This window comes from Haplochromis burtoni, unplaced genomic scaffold, assembly GCF_018398535.1.
Source record: "Haplochromis burtoni strain Fernald_Lab_line unplaced genomic scaffold, NCSU_Asbu1 Contig_62, whole genome shotgun sequence".
Lineage (NCBI taxonomy): Eukaryota > Metazoa > Chordata > Actinopteri > Cichliformes > Cichlidae > Haplochromis > Haplochromis burtoni.
The window spans coordinates 1108658-1135568 of NW_024582423.1; the positions used below are offsets into that span (position 1 = coordinate 1108658).

The following is a 26911-nucleotide window of genomic DNA, read 5'->3' on the forward strand; positions in this document are numbered from 1 at the left end:
GCAGTTGAACATGTTTTTTCCCCCTGTGACGATGTGCACTTAGCATTTCTCCCGCTGGGTCAGAGTACAGAGACACTAACACACTGTGGGAATGAGCAATGTCTTCAAAAGACTGAGCAGCTGTGAAGAAAGTGGTGTGTTACTGTCCAAAGAAATGTGTCACTAATAGATCGGTAGGCCATCAGTCATGGGCAATAGTGTACTTTGGCCAGTGATGGTAGTGCTTTCAAGTTTGGTCCAAAACAGACCACACAAATAACTGCTTTATAATTACAAATATGCAACTATTCTGGGTCAGGATTAGTGCTGTCCAGCTCTCGCCAGATGTTTTTTTTTTTCCTCCCTTTTCAACAGAAGGAGATAGTGAGGCAGGGTGTTGCGGCATTTAAGGAGCCGCCCACCAGTAAAGCAAAGACTCAGACATAAAATACTTATAATGTGTTTCTGTTTATTCTAGTTCTGCAAGGCCATGTGCACGAGCGGCGGCGGTGGTGGAAGAAGAAAGAGCGAGCTGAAGACAGGGCGTCTGGCTGAGTCTAATTTAAAGTGACAGAGTTGTGTCAGAGAGGCAGGGCCAGATGATGGCTACAGTCAGCCCTATGCCCTCTCAACGCTTGTTTTAATGGTTTGCAGCATGGCAGCGTTCAGCCCGGCAGTTAAAGTAAATCAAGATGTAAGCACCTAACCTGACAAGTCTTATTAACTCAGAAAGCCATTAATGTAGGTAAAACTAAGGTCAAGGGGTCATCCGTGTGTGGCTCCCAGAATACTTAAGCCTTAGATGATAATCACATTGGGAGTACTTTTTAAGAATGAACAACTAAAGGTGACTTCCCTAATCCTATAACATGGACATCCTGTGACTTCAACTTAATTTAACTATGGAAACAAGTTGTTTAAAAAGATTGGATAATATTTCCCCTCCAAAATATTTAGGGGACATTCAGAAATACTATTATGAAAGCTGAGTGACACCAGAGGACAGAAATGAGGCCTAATTGTACCAGTGACACCAGTATGTCAGGCCCAGCCTTCAAAAATCCAGCCTTATGATAATAATACACTGTTAATTCGTCAGTTTGAATGTTACAGTGATGCTCAAAGTGTTCCAACTCACAGAGTGACGGTTCTGTTGGGCAGCAAGCCGGGATCCGGAAGTTCAGTCAGCTCCCCCTTGCTGCAGCTGACCCTGATCCCCACAGCCTGGACGCTGTGCAGTTTGGGGCGCTCTTCCGCGCAGCTGCAGCCACTGGTGGAGGCGAGCAGTCCCGGGCAAGCCTGGTAGAGCCTCGGCAACAGGAGCAGCATCAGTACCAGACGCCCCGGCAGCAGAGGGATGCCAACGCCGGGCGCAAACATTGTCCTTCGGCTGGATCTCACCTCAGCTGCACCCCAGCCTCCAATCATCCCATATCTGCACCATGGAGCTTTCAGTGGGTGTAATGTGGGCGAGAAGAAAGTTGTAATAACAACAACAATAATAAAATCAGCTTTCAGGCCTTGTATGAATGGCAAGGTTAAAGGATCCGCTCAACAATGGACACTCGCCATCCGGTCATTCCAGAAATATTCAGCGCCGTTGATTTTTTTCCCAAGTGTCCCGTTATGTCATGGCAGCCCGGGCGCACAACTCCCTCTGGTCCAAACGCTTTTAATAAATCCAAGAGATGTGTCACCCTCCAAACGTCCACAACAGTTAGAAAAAAAGCGATCCAATATGTCTCTAAAAAGTTGATGGCTTCTCTAATTACCTTTAGAGAAGTGGGAGTGTCCAGATTACCGTTATCTCGCCTTCTGCAAACTTAATCCAGGGGTTGGTGAGATTGACGGCTGAGCAGTCACATCCACAGCCACGCTGTCGTTTATATGAACAAAAATTAATTCTCTTTTTCACTTGCTCGCATCTCTTGAAAGTTTCCCTCAGTGTTTTCCTCCAATCCCTAAGCTCACCGTTGCTTACGATCATGCGCAACTTGAATTCAGTTTGAACGTGTTGGAAAAAAGAAACAAACAAAAAACAGCAACTTTTAGTTCGTTTAGAAGTGAGCTCGGAGCTGCGGTGTAATTCCCAGAATCTAGCGGTTTTGCTTGCTTGCCTCTGTCACACTCAAAAATCACTTGGTTACTACCCCAAGTGCGCCCATTCCGTCTTCGTCTGCGCCCTGGTCCCCGCGGTCCTAGCGCATCCGGATCTGCACAGAGCGAGACAGAGAGGAGGTTCCACATGTGACCGGGGAGGGGGTCAGGGCAACGACGACTCACGTTACACGCCTTCACAAAAAAAAGAAAAAGAAAAAAAAACATACGGCCCATTAGGTTTAATATTATGGATATGAGTTTGCCTAAAACCCACAAATATTTCCCCTATAAGCAAAACTGAAATAATTATCGAAATAATTAGGCCTAGTTATTAACTCAACTTTTGGCTTTTATCCCATTACAACAATAATACGTTCAATGATAAATTCATCAGAAAGGGAAACTGCTTTTGAAAATGTTGATCGGCCTGGGTGTAAAAGTCTGAAAGGTCTTGATTTCAGTGCCTGCCTGCACCGGGAGCCTAAAACTAAAATTATGAATGAATGTGGAAAGCCTTCATTGTATTGTGCCTTTGGAGCAGATCAAAGAGTTTTCATTCAATCGACGGGAAGCAGAGGAAGCAAAGACTTTTACAGATACGCTACGGCAAATGTGATATTGTTGCTGCAGAAAGAGTTATGATTAGAGTTATTGATCTTTAAAATGTAGACGTAGAGAATGGGGTGTCATATTGTAGATGATAACTTCTAGATTAATGGCATGTTTTCTTTTGTTTCCGTGGCTTCTCATAAATGCTGAAACTGGAGTGGCTGGCACAAAGAAGCTGTCAGGGCTCCAATATAGATAAGCTTTTTTCAGTCCTATTCTATCAAATTTCCACTGAATGTTCTTCCTCAATTATTCTGAGATAATAAAAAACATTAAATATTTTGTTGAAAGAACTATATATATAGAAATATATATATATTTATTTATTTTACAGAAACATTACATTTCTCCCCTAAAAGTAAAAGAATCCTTCCTCTGGCTCTGCTGCTCTTTTTTTCTCCCTGCGTGTATGGAAACTTCCCAAAATACAATATTTCAGTTTTAAAAATACCTTTTGATATACGAGAGGCTCAGGAGGATGGAAACCGTGGCGATTCAAATCTGGAGAGCATTTCAAAATATGAGAAGGTGAAGCAGGAAAGCTTTTGAAACGGGATTTTATGCAATTGGGCTTGACAACTATTCACCGACATATCCAAACTGCAGGCACCTCAGTCATGCAAGCAGCCTGGCAGTATAAAAGCGCACTGTGCTCTGAACCACACAGTGGACCCCTGGTTTGTTATTCCTGTATATGATACTTTACGTCGGGAATGGGCTGAAAAAGCCGGTGCAATTATTGAAAGAAAGCACAAGGAGTAGATGGGCGCCTGTTCAGCAATGAAACAGAGGGCTGTTTATCCAAGCCGTTAAATAAGGCTTCAAGTACAACACCCCCGTCCAGCTCCACAAGGCCCAGATCTCTCTCATCTGGAGAGCACAGTTTCCATTTTAAAATGTCACGTCCCAAACTGCACATTACATCAAATTGTACTTAATGGCATCCAGACAAACTTTAATGTCGGTCCAACATTTTCTCTCTATGTACTCCACACGCTCTTCCCTGCTCCTTATAGCTTAGCAAGCAAGTCTCTCCTTCTTCCCTGTTCCACATCTGGACTCCATTCCAGGTGGAGTTATTGAGAAAGGGGGAGAACATCACGAAGGTGGAAAACAGAGAAGGTTGGAGGCTAAAAAAGCCCCAAAACGTATAGGGTTGAGATTGTGCCTCAGTGTCGATTTTGGCTGATGTTATACAAGCTTTTTGGGGATGTGTGACGAAGGCTGAGAGATGGTTTTGTATGTCGGTCGTCTTCTACAAATCCCACACTGGTAGATAAACATGTAAAACAATGGGGTTTTCAGCACAATTAGAGAAACCAGACCCACTGACTGCTGAGTTTCAGGCAAAAAGTCCGGATTTCTGCCAATGGATAAACAAAAGAAAACTTCCAGCCGGGAAACAGACATCAGGCGACCTGCTGCCGAGTGTTTCTCGAGGAGCTCGTGACATCTAGCGGGGAGATCTGCAACGCACTCGTCACTCCTCCACTTCTGCACATTTCCTGGGTGAATGGTTTTATTTAACACTTTATGAGAACATTAAGCTCTTTACTTCTACATTTTTGAGGGGTTATCAAACGATGTGGTGCTGTACTGTCAACACTCATTTATCCGAAGTCTTTCAAGTAATTTAGAATTTAATCCAATATAATGCTGCAAAAAAGGAGGTTTATCTTTGTAGTCATTGTATAATGATCCACAAATAATGCAGAAATCAATTCTATAATTGCCTAGTAAGCGAAATCATAGTACACTCGCCTATGCTTCCCCCCACTTGTTTATATAAACATACCATCAGATTTCTCCACGAAATGAATCAGCTCATGTCCATATTTTGTTTCTAATCCTGCGCAAAGATTTTATAACGGAGTTTAAAAATCTTAATCCATGTGTAATTTGAGTTTTATCGCTTTCATAAGTTCATAAAGAACAAGTCTGAAACTGCAGTAATACTGCCGTCTTTTGGTCAGGAACGTGAATTACATAGCTGTTACACAGCCTCAAAGGCAACGCACGTCATAACTCTCCCTCCTCATGTGCTGCATAATTATATCAGACATCTCTTGTCATAGACGTGGGTCTCCCAACAACTTTGTAATGCTCATTCAGTTACAAGACCTGGATGGCAGATAAGCTTGTGGGAAAATAAAAGCATCCAAACTACCGTTCTAGTTTCCTTTTTGCCTGGTCTGCTATTCACAAAGCATGTTGGCAGATTTTTAATCTGGATGCCTCTTCTGACACAAACCACCCCAAGGGATTTGTGTCTCCTCCTGGGATGAACTGCAGAGCTTTTACTGGCACTGCACTATGGAGCCACTAGTAAAACAATTAAATATAATGACAAACATAATCCCTAGATTGTGTGCGATATAATATGTGGAATAATAAATATGCAAAAATGCATTTAAATAAACTATCTACCTATCTGTACAACTTCTACTACAAAGAGATGTGTGCAGTTTGTGGATGTCACAGACCTTGTTCTACATTCAAAAATGTGCGGTAAAGAACCAGCTTACAGCAGCAGTTAAACTCTTTTCTGTGCTACATTTGGCGAAACTCTTTCTGGTGTTAATATGGGAAGAATAAATGTTTCAAGTTGGCAGACATAGTTACATTAAAGAAACAATAACACATCAGGAAAACACTGCATACACATATACACATTTTGGTACACACAACTGCAAAACAGTTATTATCGCTGAGGAAGCTTCAGGTTGTGCGAATTTATTAAGTGCCACATGAAATGTGAACATTATAGTGCATCTCTGAGTACTGCTGTAAGTGTAGCATCATCGATTCTTTTCACACTATATGTCCTGTGCATACATTATGCATTTTAAGTGATCTACATTATAGAATACATTTCAATCACAAACATCAAAAATATTTGCATATTAAATGAAACTCTAGTCCCTCAAAAGGTAACAAAAACAGCCACAAAAAAAAAAATCCCCTCATTATTTATAAATTCAGATTACAAAAGAAATACAGAAAAACTCAGGGGTTTTTGGCCTGATACTAAATTTGCAACTCCTGTGTTTGTAACAGTGTGAACACCCTTTCCCTTCTTCCTTGCTGCCTCTCACTCTCACATGTGCACACACACACCCACACACACACCCACAGATGAAGGGAAGGCCTGAAGAAGCCGCCACACCCCTGCATGAGAAAGTATGCACACATACACACCCACACAGCACTATCTGTGTACATTACATTTTTTAAAAAGGCATGCAGTGTAGGTTTGCTTTTGATCCCACTGTGTCAGCAGAAAATTTAAATGAAGATCCTGATCCTCAGAGTCAGCCCTGTTGAGTTTGTCCAAAGCAGTGGTGATTTGTAAATCTGGCCTTAGCATAATGTCATGTGGCTTGAGTCCATGGCAGCTGTGAATCATTAGGCCTAAGAATAACCTAAAGATGGCACGGAGGCTGGTTAATTAAAACAAAAAAAAAAGAAAAAGAAAAGAAAAGACAAACAAAGCCCCATTTCTCATACATTTACAAAGAAGGCAACAAAGTGTATTATATTACTGCAAAGTATGGTTAAATGTGATCAGAAAAGAGCATCCTCGACCATATTGCTGATTCATCTCCACCTCCGTGTATCTTCCCAAGATCTAAAACTCAGTCAGATGAGGTGGATATTTAAGCCAAACAGGCGGCCCTCTGTGTCCACAGTGAGGCAGGGGTGGAGTGGCAGACTCAGTGGTGAGGGGACACGGTGGCTGGGGGAGAGCTGGCCGGGCCCTGGTACCTTTCTTTGGCGTGCTTCTCACAGTACATCACATCTCCAATCCAAAAGTGACCTCGCATACTCAGGTTAAGACCGCAATCTGTGCACGTGTAGCACTCGGGGTGGCGGAATCGATCGTCGTTGATGCGCACGGCCTGTGAGCTGCGGAGAGATGAGCGCAATCAGGCACCAAGAAAACAGACTAGATGATCGAACGGTGAAATGATGAGTTTCAACAATCAGCACAAATAATCACCATGCTAAAACAAAACAGTTTGTTTTAGCATGCCCTGTAGACAGTTCAATTGTAGACAACTGAACTGTCTACAATTGATGTTTCAGACTCCATTTGAAATTTTGTCTATTATTTTTCCCCCACAAATCGTTACACAGCAGACCACAATGGCAGTGTTGTGCACCAGGTAAACCAGAAGCATTCATTCACATATTTCAGTTTCCCCAGTTTATTCTGGTCATGTTAAGAGGCTCATGGCCTTCAGAGTATGACTCAAATTGGAGGTCAGATAATTTAAAATCAGTGTTTTGATGTGCGAGTTTCACAGCAACTCATATCCTGATCTCATATACATCTTTATGATAATCTGATAACGATTAAGTAGTATATTATATATATATAGTATTATATTCTATAAACACGTGAAGCCTCAAATAAATAAAAAAATAAAAATAAATAAGAATTCCCTCCAGAAAAGGATTTTGTGTTTGTCATGTACACACTTCTCTATCCTGACTAGTCTTCCAGTTCCAGATAAATATTACCATTTGCAGTCAAATACTTAAATCTTTGTTCATTAAGACCCAAGTATTTTGCTTTTGAACTATAAGCACAGTGTCTTCCGTCTTTTGTTGAGGAACCCGTTCTCTTCGGTCACTCTACCATAAATGGCTGAGTGGTGCGCATAAGAGGGGAGCGGAAGTCTGACTCCCGTCACCAAGGCAAACACCTTTTGTCCATAATAGCTCAATCTGGTTGGGCTGGCAGGTCTAGAAGTCTCATGTACCACAGCTCAAGTGTGAAGGTTTTGTAATTGTGTAGCATCATTTGCAGATTTATAAGTAAAACAAACCAGCATCAAATCTTCTGAGTCTGAGACACAAATATATTATTATATCAACGGCTATGTTATCCAATTAAGCATGTAACTGCAGGCGACCACAGACTTACACAATTTTGGTACCACACCTCTCGCAGGTGTGGTATTTGCTGGTTCCTCCCACTGATGTGGTTGCTTTGGGGGCATTTGGTGAAAGATTTCCTGGAAACCTCAGAGCTGCCTCTGGAGAAAAACACACACACAGAGTTGCTCATGATGAAGTTTTGACACGCTACGTCTCACTGCTCAACACATCAGCACTCTGTTTGTCTTCACTGTCCTCTGTCAGTGCAGCTTGTTTATGTTTCCGGTAACTGTCATCACAAGGTCGTCGCCTATGGGACACGCTATATGAAATTTCCAAATACTGGCCATTATCACGTCATGAAAGAATGTTATCACTATCTGGATTTATTTTCCCTGCCAAAGATCAAAGCCAAAGGGGAATCAGACAGATGTATTCCATGATAACATTTTTATGACCCACACACTGCAGAGTTGCGCTCCTCATGACAAACATATGGGAGTGCATATGGTTCTGAATGATGCACATTTGTCAAGGATGGTTTCAAGATGGAGATGTGGGCAGCAAACAGAAACAAGAGAGGAAGTGAATTATAAAGTACTTGATATAGCTGACAGATGCAGAAAATAAGTCTCAAAGCAGCCAGTCCACATGGATAAAATCTCTGCAGTCACAAAGCCCTTTTGTGCTCAACTAATACCTACTGCCACTTTCTTGTGTGTTCTAACATACACACACACTTTTATATTTATGAAACAATGTGCACTTTTGTCTATAAAGGATGCTCTTTGGATGAATGAGCGTCTCACCTTTTTCGTCAGCCTCCAGGACTTCTTGCAGCATTTTAAAGGTGTTGGACTGACGAGGTGGATTGCGGGACTCCCTGTTCTCCTGGATCATCTTGTACACCTCTGAGTCTGTGTCGAACCTCTGCATGGCAAAGTCAGAACTGGGACTGCTGTAAAACAAGCCAATAATAATCAGTATAGGATCTATTCATTTATATATGATTAAAAATATATAAATGTGTATGATACAGTGATATTAAAGCATTAAAGTTTGTATTATGACTGAATAGATGGACATAAAACCAAGTCACCAATAATAACTTAAAGCAGGCCTCTCCGGCTCTCTTTTGTACATGTGATTTTTGCTGCACTTTGGCGTGTTGCAATTTGCACAAGTTTGTGTTGAGTGTTTTGGCTGCAGTTTTGCAGGCAGAAGGCAAACTTTATCGGATATCAGTTGGTTCCTCTATGTAGATGTAAAAGTTGTTTTTTTTTTTTTAAATAGTAACTGAAACTGAGTGCTGCTCATTATGAATGTCTGCTGTATTACACTCTGACGGAGTGCAGGCAGAGCAGGACGCATGAGCCTGTGAGTATAAGCTCAGGGCAAATCAAAGCTTTGAGTTAAGGGTAACTCTCTCCACACACATATTTGCAACTCATCACATGCATTTGCAGATTCACCAGAAGTGTGTTTGTAAAGAGCCAACTAGGAGGCCCATCTAAGTTTGAACTTCTTTAGCTGTTGCTCAGAACAGCGCTTTTATCTAATCTAAAATGGTAAAACAACTTATCTGATTTATGAGATTTTTGCCATATTTGTTCCTAAATCAATCTATATTGGCAGGTACTTCCAACGACTGCTTCAACAGCTCCAACATTGTACAACAAGGAAGAAACAAGGAGGGCAAAAGGCTAACTGAGAGAGCCACATCTCAAATCTAAAATCCTTAAAGAAAAAAATAAAATAAAATAAAGAGCTTAACGAAAAGTGGCTTTGTTTTTTTGTTTTTTTTAGAAAACTTCTGATTAGTTAAAACCGGTTAACAAAGTAGTAATAAGAGAGGCTTGTGCATTACATAATCTATAGCACAAAATAACAGCACCAAGTACAAAGTTGATTCAAAAGCCTCTCCAACAGCCAAGAAACATGAGATCCCGCAGTTGCGTGTCTCTTTTTGTGAAGGTGTGACCTTTGGCCTTTTCAAAATGAAATGTCATCACATCATTTTATCCCATTAGAAACTTGTGAAATTAGCCCATGAATTCTTGAGTTGTGGTGAAAAACGTGTTTCGACAAGCTGCACTGGCCCTGAGGTCAACTGCAAATCCGTGCCAAATTTTTATAAAATCCCTCGAGGTGACCTGACACATCATGTTCATGAGAATCCCTGCACGTACATGCAGACTGACAACTCAAACACATGACGCCTCCAGCCACTGTTGTCGCTGGTACACAGCCATAGAAAATTACTTCAAACTCTGCATTTTTGCAATTTCAGCTTCAGGTTAAGGGCAGGAGGGGAGAAGAAGCTTCCATCAAAGGGGATTAGACACTGTGAGCTGAATGATTATTACTTAACAGATAAAAGCTCCGTCTTCCAAGCAACCCAAGCTGAGGAAACCCATGTGCTAAAATGTAGATTGGCAGAACATTGGTAAGACACAAAATTTTGTTCCTGTATGTGTGTTTCTCTGGAGGGAGTGTTTTCAGTCATGTGGAACCAGTCGGCCAGGTACACACTGTTCAGACTAGGTGCGATTTGATTACTTCAAATAGGAGCCGTTTTGTCAGCTAGAATAACCCAACCTGACTGACTGTCCCACCTGTTGTCACCTACTGCAGAGATATTTATGCTTTAACTGACACCTGTGGTGTGAAGACAAAGCCCTCAACTTCATTCAACACTGTTGTGATTTAACATACAGATGTGAACCTATAAAGCCTCTTTATTTATTTTTTTTGTACAACAACATTACAGTTAGCGTGTTGCTGGGTTTTGGCAGATTTGTAACATTTTTTAACTTCATGTAGCCTGGCTCTTACATTCAATTATTATGAGTTTAAAGCTGATTCAAGATGAGAAATCTGTGACTGTGTTGCTTTTAAAAAACAAATCAGTTTGCGTGACTGATAATTCAAATTATGAGACTAGACAACTTTGTTAAACTGGAATTGGGCTGAGGCAAAGAGACAGACGTGGCCATTGAAAACGGAAACAGTCCTGGTTTCTTGGGTTTTAGGTTCAGGTTCACTGTCCAGCTGCAAAGATGAGTAATGGTTTTAAATGAACATGTTCAGAGAATTTTCATAAGATATATTTCTGTGTATGCAAAGCCCATTTCCCCCTTAGTGAACATGGCTGCAACAAACAAGGGCAAACAGACATAGCAACAAGTATGTGAATGAAACAAATGCTCAGACCCTTTCTTCTGCATCACTGAACATGGTTCAAATTGAAAACAGATCTCTCAGACCTCTCCAAGTTTTCCACATGCTCAGCTCCACCCTAAGCAAGCCATTTCCCCTTTTCCTTTCCCTCACCATCCCTCATGACATGCTATCTCAAAACAAATGGAAATTCTAGGTAAAAGAATACAAATAACAGGACTTATGGTCAGAGAAAATAACATGCATCTGAACAAGCAGTCAAGCACACAGATTATTAGTGCAAGCACATTAAAACAACTATCACTTTTAAATCTAATTCCACAAAACTCTTGGGAATTGCGCTTTCCAATGTTCTCACATGTATATATCAGTGGCCAAGACAAATGTGCTGCTGGTTTCTGTATCCAGACTTGGCTCACGCGAGCAACAATGAGACCCAAGGCATAGCTGCATGTAGTCGAAACATCTAAGATCACAAAGCTAAATTCCAGCCATATTTATGAACTGGTTTCCTTGAAGTACAACATCTAAACCAAAGTCAAAACATATGGAGAGAAGGAATTAAAAACAGCAAAACATAAGATGACGAGACTCACCTCAAAAAGAAAAAAAGAGACAAAGAGAGTGAAAAAAGTGGGGAAGAACAACTCCAGCTAAAGTCCTTGTCCTTTTAACAGTGCTAGAGCAACTCCGCAAACATACCAACATACAAAAGAACAAACAATATTGACACACAAGCAGATGAAGAGCACACACCTCTATCTAAACCAGACGGCACAGAAAATGCAAGAGTGACTGAAAGGTGTGCCTTTAGCTGAAACTCATTGGCCATGCATCATGAAGGGGTGGGAAAATGGGTGTTACAGAGTCTGTGATTGGCTGGAAAGAACAGGGAGAGACTTTCTGTGCTAGCTCTAGACTGGGGGCCAATTAGGGGGAGAAGCAAAAATCAATCTTTTTTGGGAAGGGTCTGACTACAGCTGCTGACACATCACTAGCTATGGTTAGCCCAGCTGGACTTGGGTCTAAAGTCCAAAGTCAACTATCGTGCACTGAGGAGGGGAAAGAAAAAACAGCCACCGTGAGCGTGCTGACAGAAAGGATTGTGTGAGAGACTGAAGTGAAAACACCAATTTCTTCTGGGACAACAAATATTCCAAACAATGCTTAGGAGGGCAGCACCTGCACAGTGGGAACAGAATCAAATTACAGCTACATCACCTAATCAGAGAGGGTGAGGCAGGAAACAAGAAACTAAAGTGTTGCTGAGGGAGGTGATGAGCTGTTTCCCAAAGGTTCATTTGACTCCAAATGTTTCTGCAAAAAGCAGTAAACATCGAGAACCACCTGGACAATATCAGTAGATTCACAAGCTGGCTGTTTTACTCTAAATGAAGGAACTGGTTTGGCAGATTTCTCAGCTAATCTGCATTTTGACAGAGATTTTAAAAATGAGGAAACAACTGAGAAACTGAAAGAATTTTTCAAGATGAGATCACCGATGCAACCAGATAAAACAATTTTCACTTCTGTAGAGGTAATAATAAGTGTCTTACTACTAACACAGTGTAATGCAAATAGCCTTAATTGTTATTATAATTTGGGTGTAATTATTTCTTTGATAAAGTACAAAATTTGAGAAGGATCACAAATGTAAATACAAATCTCTCTATAAAAATCTAATAATAAAGAAGTTCGATGATTACCACCCGTTTTAGTAGTTTTCCAAAATTTCAAAATACATGTGTGCATGGTCTGTAAGTACCCACTTTCATGCCATATTTGCAGCTTTACAGTTATAAATGAGGTACCAGGTGATGGTGGAATGTGCAGGTGCAGCCTCTACAGGCCTATAGGTGGCACTAAATTACTGCATTGAAACTGTGTATACTCCAATTAGACAGGAAACAAACTTACGCTGTAGTACATGTTAAAGCTTTAGGTTCTGTTGTGCATTGTCCTCTAAAGGGGCCCTCGAGTAGTTGGATATCAAGCGATCATGTGAAAGAAAAACCAGAGAATCAAATCAAAGGAAAAGCCATCGTCAACCAACTGCTGTTGTAAAATATTTTGCCTCCATGTTCCTCCAGAACATCTTGGTTATGGATGTGGTGGAAGCACTGTTTACACAGAACCAGGAGATTCCCAGCTGCATTAAAAGTTGGGAACTGTGAAGGCCATAACACATGATTAACATAATTTTCATACTTAAAGACAGAATGTTCCCACAAAGTTGACCAAGTTAACTCCAACTATGGCCACAAAATGCCAACCACAGCTTAACACAGCCACTGTAAACCAAGTCGGGTTTTTCCTTTGAGCATGCACCTAAATTTTAAGCCTAAAGAAGTGAAAGAGTCCCGGTTTGCTCTCAGAAAAAGAGAACAATCCATTTGGTGTGGTAATCCTGTGTGTGTATAGGAGTCAAAAGTAGGTTTTAATTATGTTGGAGTAAAAGTGTAACATTTACCTGCGATGAGGCGACACTGGTACGTCACGCTCAGTGGGACTTTGGGGTGAGAAGCGTCCTTGTGGAGTTGTGTTGGACACAGAGTTGTTTCTGTAGTCTGAAGGCGAGAAGTCCTGTGGAGAAGGAGAGAGCAAAAATGTATGAAATGATGCAATTTAAACACAAGAGACACACCAAGTGTTTTGCTCCATTCAGAGACAGGAATTCAGTGGGTGAGATTCTGAAGAGCTTCTCCACCAAGGAGTGTTTTGGTATTGAAGGCAGTTCGTCCATATTTCCAGAAACTCTAAATATGAAAACCTGAAATAAAATTATATCTTTTGAAAGACACATTCAGTCAAGATCAAACCAGGCGAGATCTGATTGAAACCTTCATCGGATTTTAGTCAAATGTTTCAACTTCAAGTACCAAATAAGCTACATGCTTGCATTGTTTAATGTGATTCACTGTGCTGTCAAGGTTTTGACAGCTTGAGTCACACCGACATTCCTTTTACTGGTTGTTCCTGCTGATCCATTTCAATCTCAGCAAGCTAAATTAACATTGTTTCATCTTGATAATCATGCACAGTCTTAGGTGTGCTCCACTCCCACAGCTGATAGAGGACTGATGGTGTAGCAACAGGTGTTTGGTACTAACTGGAAAACTGGTTTGAAGAGAAACTCAGAGCCAGCTTGTACTGTAATAGGTTCCAGAAGCTGTACAAACCTGATGATTATTCATCTGTAGTTCAACAGCAGCATCACACAAATCAGTCAAAATGAACACTTACAGTACAAATACTGAAATTGAGAAATCTTAGTCAAGTGAAAAATATTTGACTTTTGACAGAAGAGGGCGCTAAGTACCTACAGGTGATCCAGCAGTTCCAACATTAAGTTAAAGGTAGATTTTTCCATCTTTACTCTAACAGTATGGGTTGGAAAAAAAAAAAACCCTCCTGAAATTCATTCCTCAGCATGTTAGTTTAGCTCAGGAAAACAAATATGCAGTACAGAGTTAAGACAGAATCATCAAAATGCCATATTATATTTCCCAATCCTGAACTTGGAAGCTGAAAGCTTGATTATGATTTAGAGCAGTACATGTGTTACATGTGGTCTGACTATTTCCTGGTGAATATCATTCAACAAGGATAATGGACTAGCCAACCTGTGGCAAAAAGAAACCTGGCAGTTATTTCACTGCTGTCTTTTCAAAACTGGTATTTTAAGTCCTCATGACTACTTGGCACAGCTCAGATTAATTAGCAGTCATACTTGTTGATCACATATGCTGCAATATTCCTACTGAAGTTTACTTGTGACATAAAGCTGTTACTTCATTTCATCTCCTGCACACAGTGCAGGAGATCTTGTGCTAGAAATCGCAAAGCCCACAGACAACCCAAGAGTACAGCTTTTGCAATAAAGCTCACCGATTTTTTTTTCCTCCTCCCTCAAATGTCACCAGCTGGCACAAGTGTTACATGGGCTTCACAGCAAAGTGGCTCCACCCAACCTTTTGAACCAGCACACATCTGAAAGTTAAGCTGGAGCTGATGCAAGAGCTCAGTACTGAACAAATAGCATGGATGGAGTCAAAGATTTGTGTACCCAATGCCAGCACCCGCTTCCAATTCAGAAACTCTTTGAACAATGTCTCTGTTCTCAATTGAGTCCAATTTTCCTGCTCTTTTTCCTTAGTGAGTGGGTAGATTAGTGGCGGATGCCAGGAAGCCTTTACCAGAAATGATCACTGGGATGGCTCCCCATGATTCCTCCCAGGATAAACCCACCACAAAAGGCAGAGGCTCAGAACATCATATATTTCATACTATCACTATGCACGAATAGAGACATCCATGCTGTCTTTATTTGAGCAAATCTCTAGGGAATGTACTGGAGGGATATGTATAGATTCTTTCTTAAAGACCCAGTGAAGCCAAGCAGTATGTACTGATGAATCTATTCTAATACAAACCAAATATATGTTACATAAGTGTCCAGCTACTGAATGTGGATCTTCATGCATTCCAACATCATAAGAATTTAGGGATAAAAATCACAGCTCGGCTCGGAGACTCAAGAGGAATGCAATGAAGTAAAGAAAAACAAAAGGGATAAAGAAAAAACACATGCGCTCAACTGTGACAGGGAGTATGCAGCTGTGACTGAGCTTGACCTTAGAAAGTTCAAAAAAAACTTTGTCTGCACAACCAGAGCAGCTCTCCCATCACCACAATCCATTCTGCGAAATCCAGTGCCAGAATTTTATAGCGGTAACTGCTACATGACTAGCAAAGCCTTAACCAATGCTTCCTGCATATGCTTCGTTCCAGATTATCACTGTTGCATTTTAAGCCTTGGAACCATTACACACAGTGATCTCAGTTCTACAGTGCATTTGGGGAACTGCATCATGACAGTGCCAACAATACCCCCATGTTTCATGTACTAGAAAACTCAAGAAATACGGGTGAGCTGAGGAAAGCCTATTTTCTTTCTTGGATGAGAGAATGGTCACAGATGGAAGAGACCAGCGGAGAATATCATCAGCCAATTTTTTTGTGGTTCCAGTGGCTGGCAAGAAGAGGAAGCTCTGATTAAAGCTGCGCTGAACTGTAATCAGGAGTTCATAGTCAACAATCCCAAGATCATTAGGGCAAGTTGCTGGAATGCTGTACTGCATTTAAAATAACATATCAAGCTACTGAGCACTATATATCCTCTTTAGGTATACTGTTTAGCTTATTATGGTGTGTTTGTACATACAAATGCACAGAGACAAAATCTGCCTGGAGAACAGATTGGATATCCACGTCCCATTGGTCCAACACAAACAATGTTTTTTGCCAAAGTAACATGCAAGGTTTCAGAATTTGGGTTTTTCTATGTGCTTTTTCCATTTCAGTGTTAACCATTTTTCATGCTTGAAGTTCTATGATATTTAATATAATGCCCAAACAGCCAATACCAACACAAAACAAAATAAACTCCAGCATTTAAAATGTCTTAATTTTAAAATCTCTAACTTTATGTATGAGGCCCTTTGCAGCAGTAAGACGGAGGGCCACATCTGTCTTACTGTGGAAAACATGGCAACTTAAGGTTGTGCTGAAACCTGCTGTTTATTTTCATCGTTCATCCATTTTATACACTCACATCTTCCATGGCAGGGGAGAGGGGGCTGGAGCCTATCCCAGCATGCTTGGGGAAAGAAACAGAGAAGACCCTTGTGCGTCAGCAAAAACTGACCCGACATTTATGGGATTCAGCTTGATTTTAACATGTGAAAATACAAACACTGGTGCCCCAGAAACTCACATATTACAAAGTATACATTGTATTAAAACCTACATTCTTTAGTCTTGACATTCATGTAGATGTTACCTTGGCAAGTACCATTCACCTTAATGTTCTTTCACATAAAGCATAACCACACACTATTAAGTGACACAAGTGGTCTCAATCAGAACATGCACAACACAAAAAAGTTCTCCAGCCTTGGTCAGATGGAGATCTGTTGGTCCCCTTCTGACAGGTGCACCTGATCCAACCCAGTCTATGAAGGGCCAAACTGGCAACCTACAAGACCCAAAAGCTCTGCTGCCAGCATCCACGATTGTGTTTTTTCAAGACACTTCTGGGCGCATTGGCAAATGTTTATTAGTAATGTTAGTTAGGAATAATCAGCATACATTTATATCTGTGGATTGTACCCATCCAAAGTTAAACCAGCTTAATAGCACTAGCTAAGAGCTTAGGCCTCAGTCACACAGGCTTGATGACCCTCATGTCACTACATAGGTTGCTGGCTGTCACCAGGTAAAATAAATGTTGTGGCCGCCTGTAGTTTTTTGCTGTAGTGAAACTACAAGAAGTTTGGTGCAAACCAGATATGGACACCGTTCTTTCCCTCTTCCCAACCAACACACTTCAAAAGTCGCAACTTTAACTGACCAGTTTTACTGATCGGCAAATAATTTGTGGGTGTTTGTAACATTTGCTAGCAACCTCCCACAATGACTTGCCAACCGGTCAAAGAACACAAAATTCTCTCTAGCCGCTGACTGATCTCTAGGCCTTTACAAATCCATTTCACAGTAACTACCAATAACCTACAGCAACCCACCAGCTAGAAAATAAATATTTTTCTCTGGCAAGATGGTTGGCAACTAGTATGTTGGCCTTGGCCTGGCCTGTGTGGTGGTAATGTCTGTCTCCAAAAAAGAAAACAAAAAAACACAGCAGCAGCCAAAACACTAATTGAAGATTCAGAATGCAGAATCCAAAAACGCCTGAGACACTGCAGTGGCTACACACACCTTTGAAAGACTTTTATATACTCCTAATATGTGATCAGCGTTGCTTTGGCACATAACAGTAATCAACCCACTAGAAGGCAGGTGATTTTACTGTTGTGGCTGATCTCTGCAAAACAAAACTGTGGGCAACTATAAATGGGACGTATTCATTTACCAATATTAGAGATAAAGCCTTAGTGCATTATAAAAACTGTTACAAAAGAAAAAAAAATCATTCTAAACACAATCAAGAGTTTATCCATTTTAGACACAACAAGCATAAAATGCCAAAATAAAGTGAAGGCAGCTGTTTCAGATAAAGACCCATGGGAAACACTGGGGACAGTGCCAGCAGAGGAGTCTTCAGTCTGGCTCCAACCAAGCCACTGTGCATCATCATTACCACCCTGCAGCTTCAATTACAGGGCACTGGCCAGCAGCACATAGGAGTGATGCCTAGAGGAGCTACTTTTGGGAAGACAGTTGCTGCTGTAAGAAAGTGCTGTAACTGCTAATTCACTGTCTCCACCTCAGACATGAGTGCTGCACTACAATGAGGCGGGGGACACCAGACATTCTGGGCTTGGTAATAATCAGAGCTGTGTAGGTTTTTTCCTATCCAGCAGTGGGCACTGGTGGAGGTCCTGAGCAAAGGCCTGAGGCGAAGAGTAACCTACTCGTTATCCACTGTTACTGATAGATCCCTGCCTTGTAATTATGTCTGAGCAATGGTGCATTACTGTGTACACATTCTGTTACAAATAAAACACAATACATGGTTAAACACAGGACATCTTTTTGGAACAAATAAAAAAAAAAAAAAAAAAAAATCATGTAATTAACATTCTTTACCTTTTTTATTGGCTCATGTCCGACTGCCCCTGCGTTATGAAAGGTCTTACATCTCCGACTACAGTCCTGGTTCCAATAATGATATGACTAAAACAATGTGCTGAGACTATACCTGTGCATATAATCTAAGACAATTAAGACTTAAAAGGTAATTTTCTTTTTAATCTACATGCATGCTAACTTCGTGTTCTGTTTTGTTTTTCCAAAATACTGATGCAAAGGTCTTATGGGACTCCAGTCTATGCTGCAGCATGCAATTCTTTACAAGTCAAGCTCATTTTTCTCAGGGTTTATACATAGACATTTGTAAAATAGGCTTATATAGAGCAGTGACACTGAACAAAGGAATAGATTTTTGTGACTTTGGTCCTAATAGCTCCTCTACTCTCTACTCCTTTACCATGGCCACACACAATCAAACTGTACAAGATTAAATGAAGAACATAGAAAACAAGATAAGAGGATGATTCTAAACATACAGTACTGCCAAGAAACATTGGATATCGAATGAGCAGCATTCTGATACACCTCTGAATGGATGAGCATACTGGGTGCTGCAAAACATGCTTGACAGAAACAGATCGTGAAACAGTTATTAAGTGCTGCAGTTTTAGTTTAATAAACAAATGATTCCTGAAGCTAAAAGTAATGAAGTAAGATCTCTAGTGTAGGTGGCCTGAGAGAGAGACTCACTGCTACCAAAACTGAATAGGTCAATAATATGTCTGCATAGTGTTTTATACACAAAGGGTGCTTTGAGCAACACATTTTTATCCCTATAAAATTCCCCACAAGGCTCTGACTGAATCAGCATATCAAGCTCATTAGACATCTGGAGTTCATTATGGTTGGACTAAAAATCACTGGACTTCCAATTCATGGTTGGCGAGATGACTCTCTTCACATGTGCCAAAAAAGAAAAAAAAAATGTGTGGTGGGGTTACAGTAAGAGTCAAGACGAGCTGAATGTAAACAAGACTGACGATCAAATTTTTATAAAGACATTTTTGTAGTTTTTTGGTTCCTCCCACAAAGATAACAGAGCTCTAACTGTAAGTAGTCTCACAGCATCACAACAATATGTTCCACTCTCACATTTCACACAGATTTAAACCAACTGTACTGAATACTGGAGTACTCTGTATAGCGCTGGAAAACTGCCACATATATTTCAACAGGAATGTCCACAAATGACTATAGACCATAAATCTAACATGTCAGCATTTATGGTATGTCAGTGCAGAAGAGTTACTCTCCACATGTCATTTCTGCAGCCTAACAGTTATGATTCACGATCACCCAATCCACCCCTGGTAATCACTACACTAAAATGTGGGTGTTGTACTGTGTAAAACTACAAAAATATATGCTAACATGTCTATTTTTGTTGGCACGAACATATCAAGGGGCAGTTATTCATGTCATTCCCTTGACAACAACTTTAGGAATGTTGACATTATGCTCAACCACCTTCGTAAACACCAACAACTTGTAAAAAGGTCCATCTCTCTCAGCCAACAGTTCTCCATAAAACTTTCAGGGCCATCTATCCCCATGAGTGCACCCGGAGGCCTGCAAAGCTCAGGGAATCAAAAGTGTCCCAGTTTGCTTTTCCATTCCAGGGGAAAGAAAAACAGCTGTGCTGATCAATCAGAGGGGATGACGAGAGGCATGCTGCCCACGGAGAGGCCACAATGGACCCCGAGCTTAACGGCTACGAGTCCACATGAAAGGGCCTCACACTGCCCAGTCACAGAGCTCACTGTGCAGAGAAGAAAACATCCCTCCACCATGACCGTGCAGCCAGCACTGCTCCCCAGACACTGGCTTGGCTTAGCACAGCACCAGCATGCCAAACCAAACAAGAGGCCCACTCACATCAGATCTGAGAAAGTGCATCATTCCAAGCCATCATCATCATCATCATCATCTATATAATATGTATATTTCTATTTAGTAAAAAGGAGTGGCCATTTCTGTTGAGCTGAATTTTCCTTAAGTTCCCAGCCTCTTTGATACTTTAATTACTTCAATTTTCATCCAACTGTGTCTATAAAGGTTTATATTTTGACACCATTAAAAATAAACTCCATTCTTGAATGCCAAGTCGTTTTTCCTGCTCCAATTTGATGAGCACAGTTTTGGCCTCAATTTAGAATAACGAAGCACAAGGCCGCCTTCCTCCTGTGACGGCTATCCTCCTGTGAAGAGAACAATGGACAGTAATGCATGAAATAGAGGATGTGGGGATTGACAGCTACTTCTTTAGATAAAGAACTCCGTGACACGTCATACAGCCAAGGCCACTGCACCAAATTTAGAATCGAGAGGAAAAGTTTGGCCAGCGCTGGCACAAAATGTTGTGTTGCCCGGCTGTAGCTGGAGATCTTACACTACTGAGGATATTTGTAAAGCAACCTCACTGTCCCAGCACAGGATCGGACAGCCCACTAAGGCAACCCTCAGGAACCTCAAAGTGCAGAAACTGCAAACCCAGACACGGAGCCTAGTCTTAATGGTCGAGCGACGGGTCATGTCTCATGAAAAGCAGTTTGGTTTTGGCTCTGCTCAGTGCAACAGAGATCCCATTGTGGTCACTTCATGATGATATAAACAGATGCTCTGAATCATGACAGTGGCCGAGCAGTTCAGAAACAAGCTTATGTCCAGATTCCAGTAATCTAGGATGCACCATGCATTTAGCTCTTTTGTCACGACTGTGACTTCAAAAGCAGTTTGTAATATAGCCAATGATTTGAGAGTTCAATTCCCAGTCCCTCCACGTCCTGAAGTATTCTTGATTGATAAATATGAGCCACTGATAAATAAACTCTATAGTTCATATTCACCACAAGGCAAGTTGGTATAAAAGTAGAGGTAGAAACAGCACTATAGTAAATATAAATATACTAAAATGTCTGTTTTTAACCTTATAAAGACTGAAGCATGAAATAATTTGCAGATAATTCTAGTGTATCAGGAAAAAAAAAATATCCCCACTTGTGTAGAGGTCTCAAATACTTCTGTATGATATGTGGTAGAATTGGTATTACTGGGTTAAACATCCATTTAAATCTTTCGATTCGGTCATACATGTGGTCGGTCTGGTATCGCAGGTGGTCTAAACTCCAACCAAAAGACATGGCTGTGTGTTGAAAAGTTTCTCCTTAGAGTGACATGGCTTAAGTACAGTCTGCGAGTGTCAGCAGGCTCTCTGGTGTCCACTGAACTCCACCCCATACCCCAGCCCCCATCCATTTGAGTTTCATCACACAACAGCATGCCTTGTGACACAAGGGAAAAAGCAACACCAGGCCATCACAGCCACTATTGTATACAGGCTTTTTCTCAGGATATCCAACACCCTGGAAAATGGCGGATCCTGTTGCGCACCCCACTCTCTCTGCACTCAGGGAGCCAAATCAGGGGTGGAAAAGCCTTTTAGGAGCTTTTCAGTGAAGTTGATCACCTGATACAGAAGCACTCTGCACCTCTCAGTCAGGACAGAGGCCCTTGGCACAGACGCTCCACATCTCAGCGCTCAATGGGATGCTGAGTTCCTGCCAGCGCAAGCAACATAATGCACAATGTACCCATGGCAGAACTTTTCCAAGCCATCTCCCCATCGAGCACTCTGAAAGAACTCCACTCACTAATCTCAGCGCTGCAGTGGGAGGCTCATCACTACTTTAAAACCGGGATAGAAATCTCTTGGGGTTAGCCAAAAACCCAAAACTCTCTTTCCTGAGACTGATTTAATTCAAAGATACTCAACAAATGGTTAAAAATAACCAAGAAAAGGCTCCAAGAGGAAGTCGGACAATACAGAGTCCAAATGAAGAAAAATAAGAGGAATTATGATTTTTAAAAATGTTAAGAAGAATGGAAGAACGGGCGACTCCATGAATACCACAAACATGTGAGGCTGTCCCAACAGGCGTGTGTTCATTCCTAAGAGCTTGCCAATGGAGCTTTGAGCCACAATACAGCTCCTAATGTGTTTTGGGCAAGCCAACTTCCAGTTTACTGCACCATGGTTTTCAGGTCACCACAGTGGAACTCCACAGTCAGTTTCAGAACATGGTTGTAAATGCCCCCCTAAAAATAAAGTGAACTGATATGTCAAAGTGGCCTACAGTGTTTTTTAGGAATTAATAAAGCTTTAACCTCGTATCAGTTAACTGTAGCAAACTGTGGAATTCAGTTGTCAAAATTAGTTACACTAAATTGATATTAGCTAAATATTAGTTAGAGTGGTTCTCCTGGTGTCTAAACAACCAAGAGTACCCCAACATGAGCCACTGGCCTTCAAGGACGTGACAAAGAATCTAAAACTTGAAGGAAAACCTTTAAACTGGACTGCCTTACGCAGCTGCCTCTCAGGAGGAATGCTCCAATGTTTTGAAGTTCAAACCTCTGCATATTTATCTAACGTTATGTAATGTCCAGAGTTATAAAAATGGATGGAATTCCTTGTGGCACTACAAAAGGTCTTGAATGTTTTTTCCTGTTCTGTCATTTCACATGTTTCGTCTTCAGTGGGACCCGTGCATGTAACTAAGTATGGAGGCATAGCTGAAATAGCTTATGATGAACTTTCCCACAACATTTTCTCTCTTTACTTCACGGAAGTCTTTCCAGACGCTCTAGTCCCCCGGTTTTGGTTCTGTTGCTGGAACGAGGAATGGACACAGCATACTTGCAGATAAGTCTGTGTTTTACGTCTCTCCATATCTTGCAGCCTATTGAGATTAATAAGTCTCCATTTTTGACAACTAAAGGTTATGGCCATTGTTCTGAAGGAAAGCAATAGCTTTTTTTCTTGGCCCAGGCTTTGAATGAAGCAGCTCCAGACGGTTGTTCATCTTAATGCCAGATATTTTGAACGCTGACCTTTGTAGTTTGTACACACCCTGCTATAAAAATGCCAAACCTTATCAGTTTCCTGCCTTTACTGTTAAGTGCACAGTCAGTACACTGTCCGCAAACCTATTCAAGGGCACCTTCTGTGGCATCAGAAACAAACAATTCAAATGGGAAGGCTGAGGCTTCAGATAAGTCATTCTAGCGGACTGGACTAGCCCAGTCAAAATAAATACTCTCCACACAGTAATACACAGTGGACAAAAATCTTCAGCTGTACTGTCTGTGTGAACTGCAGCCTAAAACTGCAGCTACAGACGAACGACAGTCCAGGAAAATCTATGGCTTTCAAGCCTGGACACGCAAATAATGATTCTGACTCACAAATACCGTAAAACAACAAAGGACACCCACAAACTGTGTTTTGAAGACAGTAATTTTAAGTTACTTAGCAACCACTGTCTCCATCTAATTAAGTGCTCTTTATTACAGAAATTGTGCTTCATTATTTGCAAGGTAGAAAAAAGAATGACTGAACAAAAGTCAATAACTCCTACGTGTAAGGCAGACTGCTGAAAACCTTCAACAAAAACACTTCAACCAACCTGTGACACGAGTCCTGACAATCTCGTATTTCTCTCCTCTGGTGACCTTGAGTGCAGCTGAAAACTGTAACATATGGACAAGAAAAGAAAAAAGATATCAGTCATAAGAACTTATGCTTTTAGGTTGGTCACAATTCACACAGAGACACGCATCAGTCGTCAGAGATTCTTCTGTACTGCATATATTTTACTGTAGCACGTGGCACCTTTATTATCTCAGTATGTATTACACTATTATGATATTATTGTGGCTTCATAGTTCCTGCTGCCTCAAAAAGGCTAATAATATCATAATCATAACACAAACTCTATGATCAACTCACCCTGGTTGTATTGTTTTTTTTTTTATGACTGTTGTGAATGATCTATGCACTTTATTTCCTTATACACATTACAAGTTACTGTGGCAAAGAGTTTATTGTATTTAGTAAATCAATAGGACTGCATTACAAAATACAGATTTAATAGGTTATGAGGCAACCCCCCCAAAAACAAACAAAAACAAAAATTATATTAATACTTAAATCAAGTCCTGGGCAGGAAACTTTACCAGTGCATGCAAGGGAGGAAATCTAGTTTGAAATATGGCCTATTAAAGGTTGTTCAACAAACGTCCGAGTGCAGACAAAACCGCGGTGAATGTTCCACATTCTGCCTTTTGTTAACGTGAATGCAAACGGAGGAATGTGATATCCTGTGCATATCCTTTGTTACTACAGCACAATCCCATGGCTCCACTTTCTGTCTGTTATTCCCATACCTATTGGCTTGCCTGTTGTTTGGTCAAGAGACCACTTGCTACAGACTTTGTCCAGATACAAGCCTATTTAGGAAGTGAACGGTTGGATTTTTGGAAAGAAAAAAAGAAAAAGAAACAGTAACAAAAAAAACAAACAAACAAAAAAAAAAAAAAAAACTTACACCTGAAATGTGGAGCTCTAAAAATCTCCTTTTTTAGACCGCTAACGCTTAGGGAAATGCTTTTTTGTGTCTCTAATGTTACAGGAGAAAACTGTAACTCATGTTTCTCTGCAGAGAATTCTTTAAACTACACAACTTTGCATGTCAAAAAGTATGAAAAGTGGACTTGCTTAAACATAAAGTATCACAGTGATTTGAAAAGCACGAGTGCACTACCTCTTGTTGATGGTTGGTGTCACCATCTCCATCCTTGTATCGGGGCTGGCAGGACGATCTGTTGAGTACGGTCCTGGAGATCGTGACACAGGGCTGGAGATGGTGTACTCTCTATAGTTTTGATTCTCATCTTGATTCAGTTTTACTGTTTCCTAAAAAAATACATCACATCAGAGAAATGTTACTACATTAGACTCAGCTGAACATGACTTGATCTTTAATCCTGTGTTTTGGCCATGCAAGCTGTAAAAGGATCAACAGAGGTACTTGTGAGAAATGTCACCACAAAAACATGTCATCTATCACTACATATTGTTTGATGAACTCTCACACCCGGTGTGAGCTCAGTAAAATACAAGTACTGAAAATGATTTAAGGTTTTACGGCTATTTGTGGACAGAAAAACAGACTTGTAAACAGATGTGTGATGCATGTATACTGTCAAGATTCGTTTACATTTTTACAAATAAACCAACATGACTTGAATATACAGAAAAAAAAAGAAAACATGACAATTATGGATATTATTCTGTCCAGATTTGATTATTGGCTTTGATTGCGGGACATCAAATATGTTGAAGTACTCTGTAGCTTCAGCACTGACCTTGAAACGTCCAATGAGCTGTTCAGGAGTGCCGTTGGTTTGTCCAACGCCGGGAGATTCAGGTCTTGAAAGAGAGAACAGCAGATCAAATGACTTTATAGGTGTATCTGATCAACTCTTGAAGAAAAAAATCAATTTCCATCGAGAAAGAGCCAAAGCAATGCGAAATAATCAGTTATTAAAATATATATATAAAAATAAATAAATAAATAAATAAATAAATAAATAAATAATAATAATGTCAGTGCCCTGCCAAGTGTCCACCATTATGTTGTCATGAATCTTTAAGATTACTGCAGAGCCTTCTTTACAAAATATTCTCTTGATCTCTCTGCAGCTTTTCAACTGTTGTTTTTCTTTCTTGAACAGAAGATACATTATGAGCAAGTCTATCACTGAAGCTGGAGGGGAAAATGTGGGTAGTGGAAGCGCCAATGCAAACACACAATGCCCCCTTGGCTGCAGGGCCAGAAGCTGCCTGCCTCTTGCTTGAGCTTGAGGTAATGAGGCACACAGGAAGGCCTGGATGCCTGTGGTAAATCACCCAGAAACACACCTCTAGTGGCTCTGGCTCCACATACTGTGTGGAGAAGAGATGGCAAGAAGACAAAAACTGATCCAGTCCCTGTAAGACATTTCTTCCCATAGGAAGGATATTAATATTGTACGCCTGAAAAACTCATTACTTACACTTTGTAGAATGTATATCAAACATCAGAGGAAGCTGTGGCCTACAGACGGTAAGAAGTCAGATGAGTATTTAGGCTGTAACCAATGCTCTTGGTTAACAGGTCTCATTTACAGAAGAATTATTAGTGGTAACAATGTGTGATTCTGAACCACAGAGATGTAAAACTGACCCAAAAGCAGCATCCGAAACCCTGTACTGATAATAGCCTTCACATCTGGAAATTCAAAATGTGAATTTTTGGAATACCACTCTGAGAAAATGAACCAAAAACACTTCATCTACAACTAGATTTGAAAAGGATTGAAACCGGCAATAAACAAGAGCTGATTTTTGTGTGTTGATATCACATTACCCTTTTCCCTATAAAATAAATAAATAAATATATAAGGCCGGCATACAACCTGGATTTACTTATTTATCATTTTTACTTTAAAAAGGCAGGAAATTAGAAGAAAACTACTGCACAATAAAGCAAAAAGGTGCCCTGAAAGCTAGCTCCATGAAGAAAAGGGTCAACATCATCCAGCAGGAAAAAAAAGAAAAGAAAAAAAAGCAATGTATAACGTTTTAAGGATCAAATTTGAAATGTGGTAGCTACTCCTTCAGTTGAAAACATATTCAGTTAGCTATGTCTGGGATTAATCTGATGTT

General features: G+C 40.6%; 2 protein-coding genes across 5 annotated transcripts in view; both read right to left on the reverse strand.

Annotated features, from left to right (window-relative positions):
• adgra2 (adhesion G protein-coupled receptor A2) overlaps nucleotides 1-2148 on the reverse strand; it is a 40077-nt gene extending 37929 nt beyond the window's left edge. Inside the window, exon 1 of the mRNA XM_005922687.3 lies at nucleotides 1118-2148. Coding sequence (XP_005922749.1) covers nucleotides 1118-1407 — 290 coding nt within the window. The 5' untranslated portion in view covers nucleotides 1408-2148. The remainder of the gene's footprint in view (nucleotides 1-1117) is intronic.
• A 3238-nt stretch (nucleotides 2149-5386) lies between these two features.
• The window catches only part of pdlim2 (PDZ and LIM domain 2 (mystique)), a 31206-nt gene continuing 9681 nt past the window's right edge, over nucleotides 5387-26911 (reverse strand). For 3 of the 4 annotated variants that reach the window (XM_005922689.3, XM_042221191.1, XM_005922690.3), the window contains 7 exons: nucleotides 25570-25633; nucleotides 24966-25117; nucleotides 23829-23892; nucleotides 13223-13335; nucleotides 8382-8530; nucleotides 7619-7730; nucleotides 5387-6594 (listed from right to left, as the gene is read on the reverse strand). In XM_005922689.3, the coding sequence (XP_005922751.1) occupies nucleotides 6402-6594; nucleotides 7619-7730; nucleotides 8382-8530; nucleotides 13223-13335; nucleotides 23829-23892; nucleotides 24966-25117; nucleotides 25570-25633 (847 nt within the window). In that variant the 3' untranslated portion in view covers nucleotides 5387-6401. The remainder of the gene's footprint in view (nucleotides 6595-7618; nucleotides 7731-8381; nucleotides 8531-13222; nucleotides 13336-23828; nucleotides 23893-24965; nucleotides 25118-25569; nucleotides 25634-26911) is intronic. The other variant, XM_005922692.3, reaches the window with a different exon arrangement.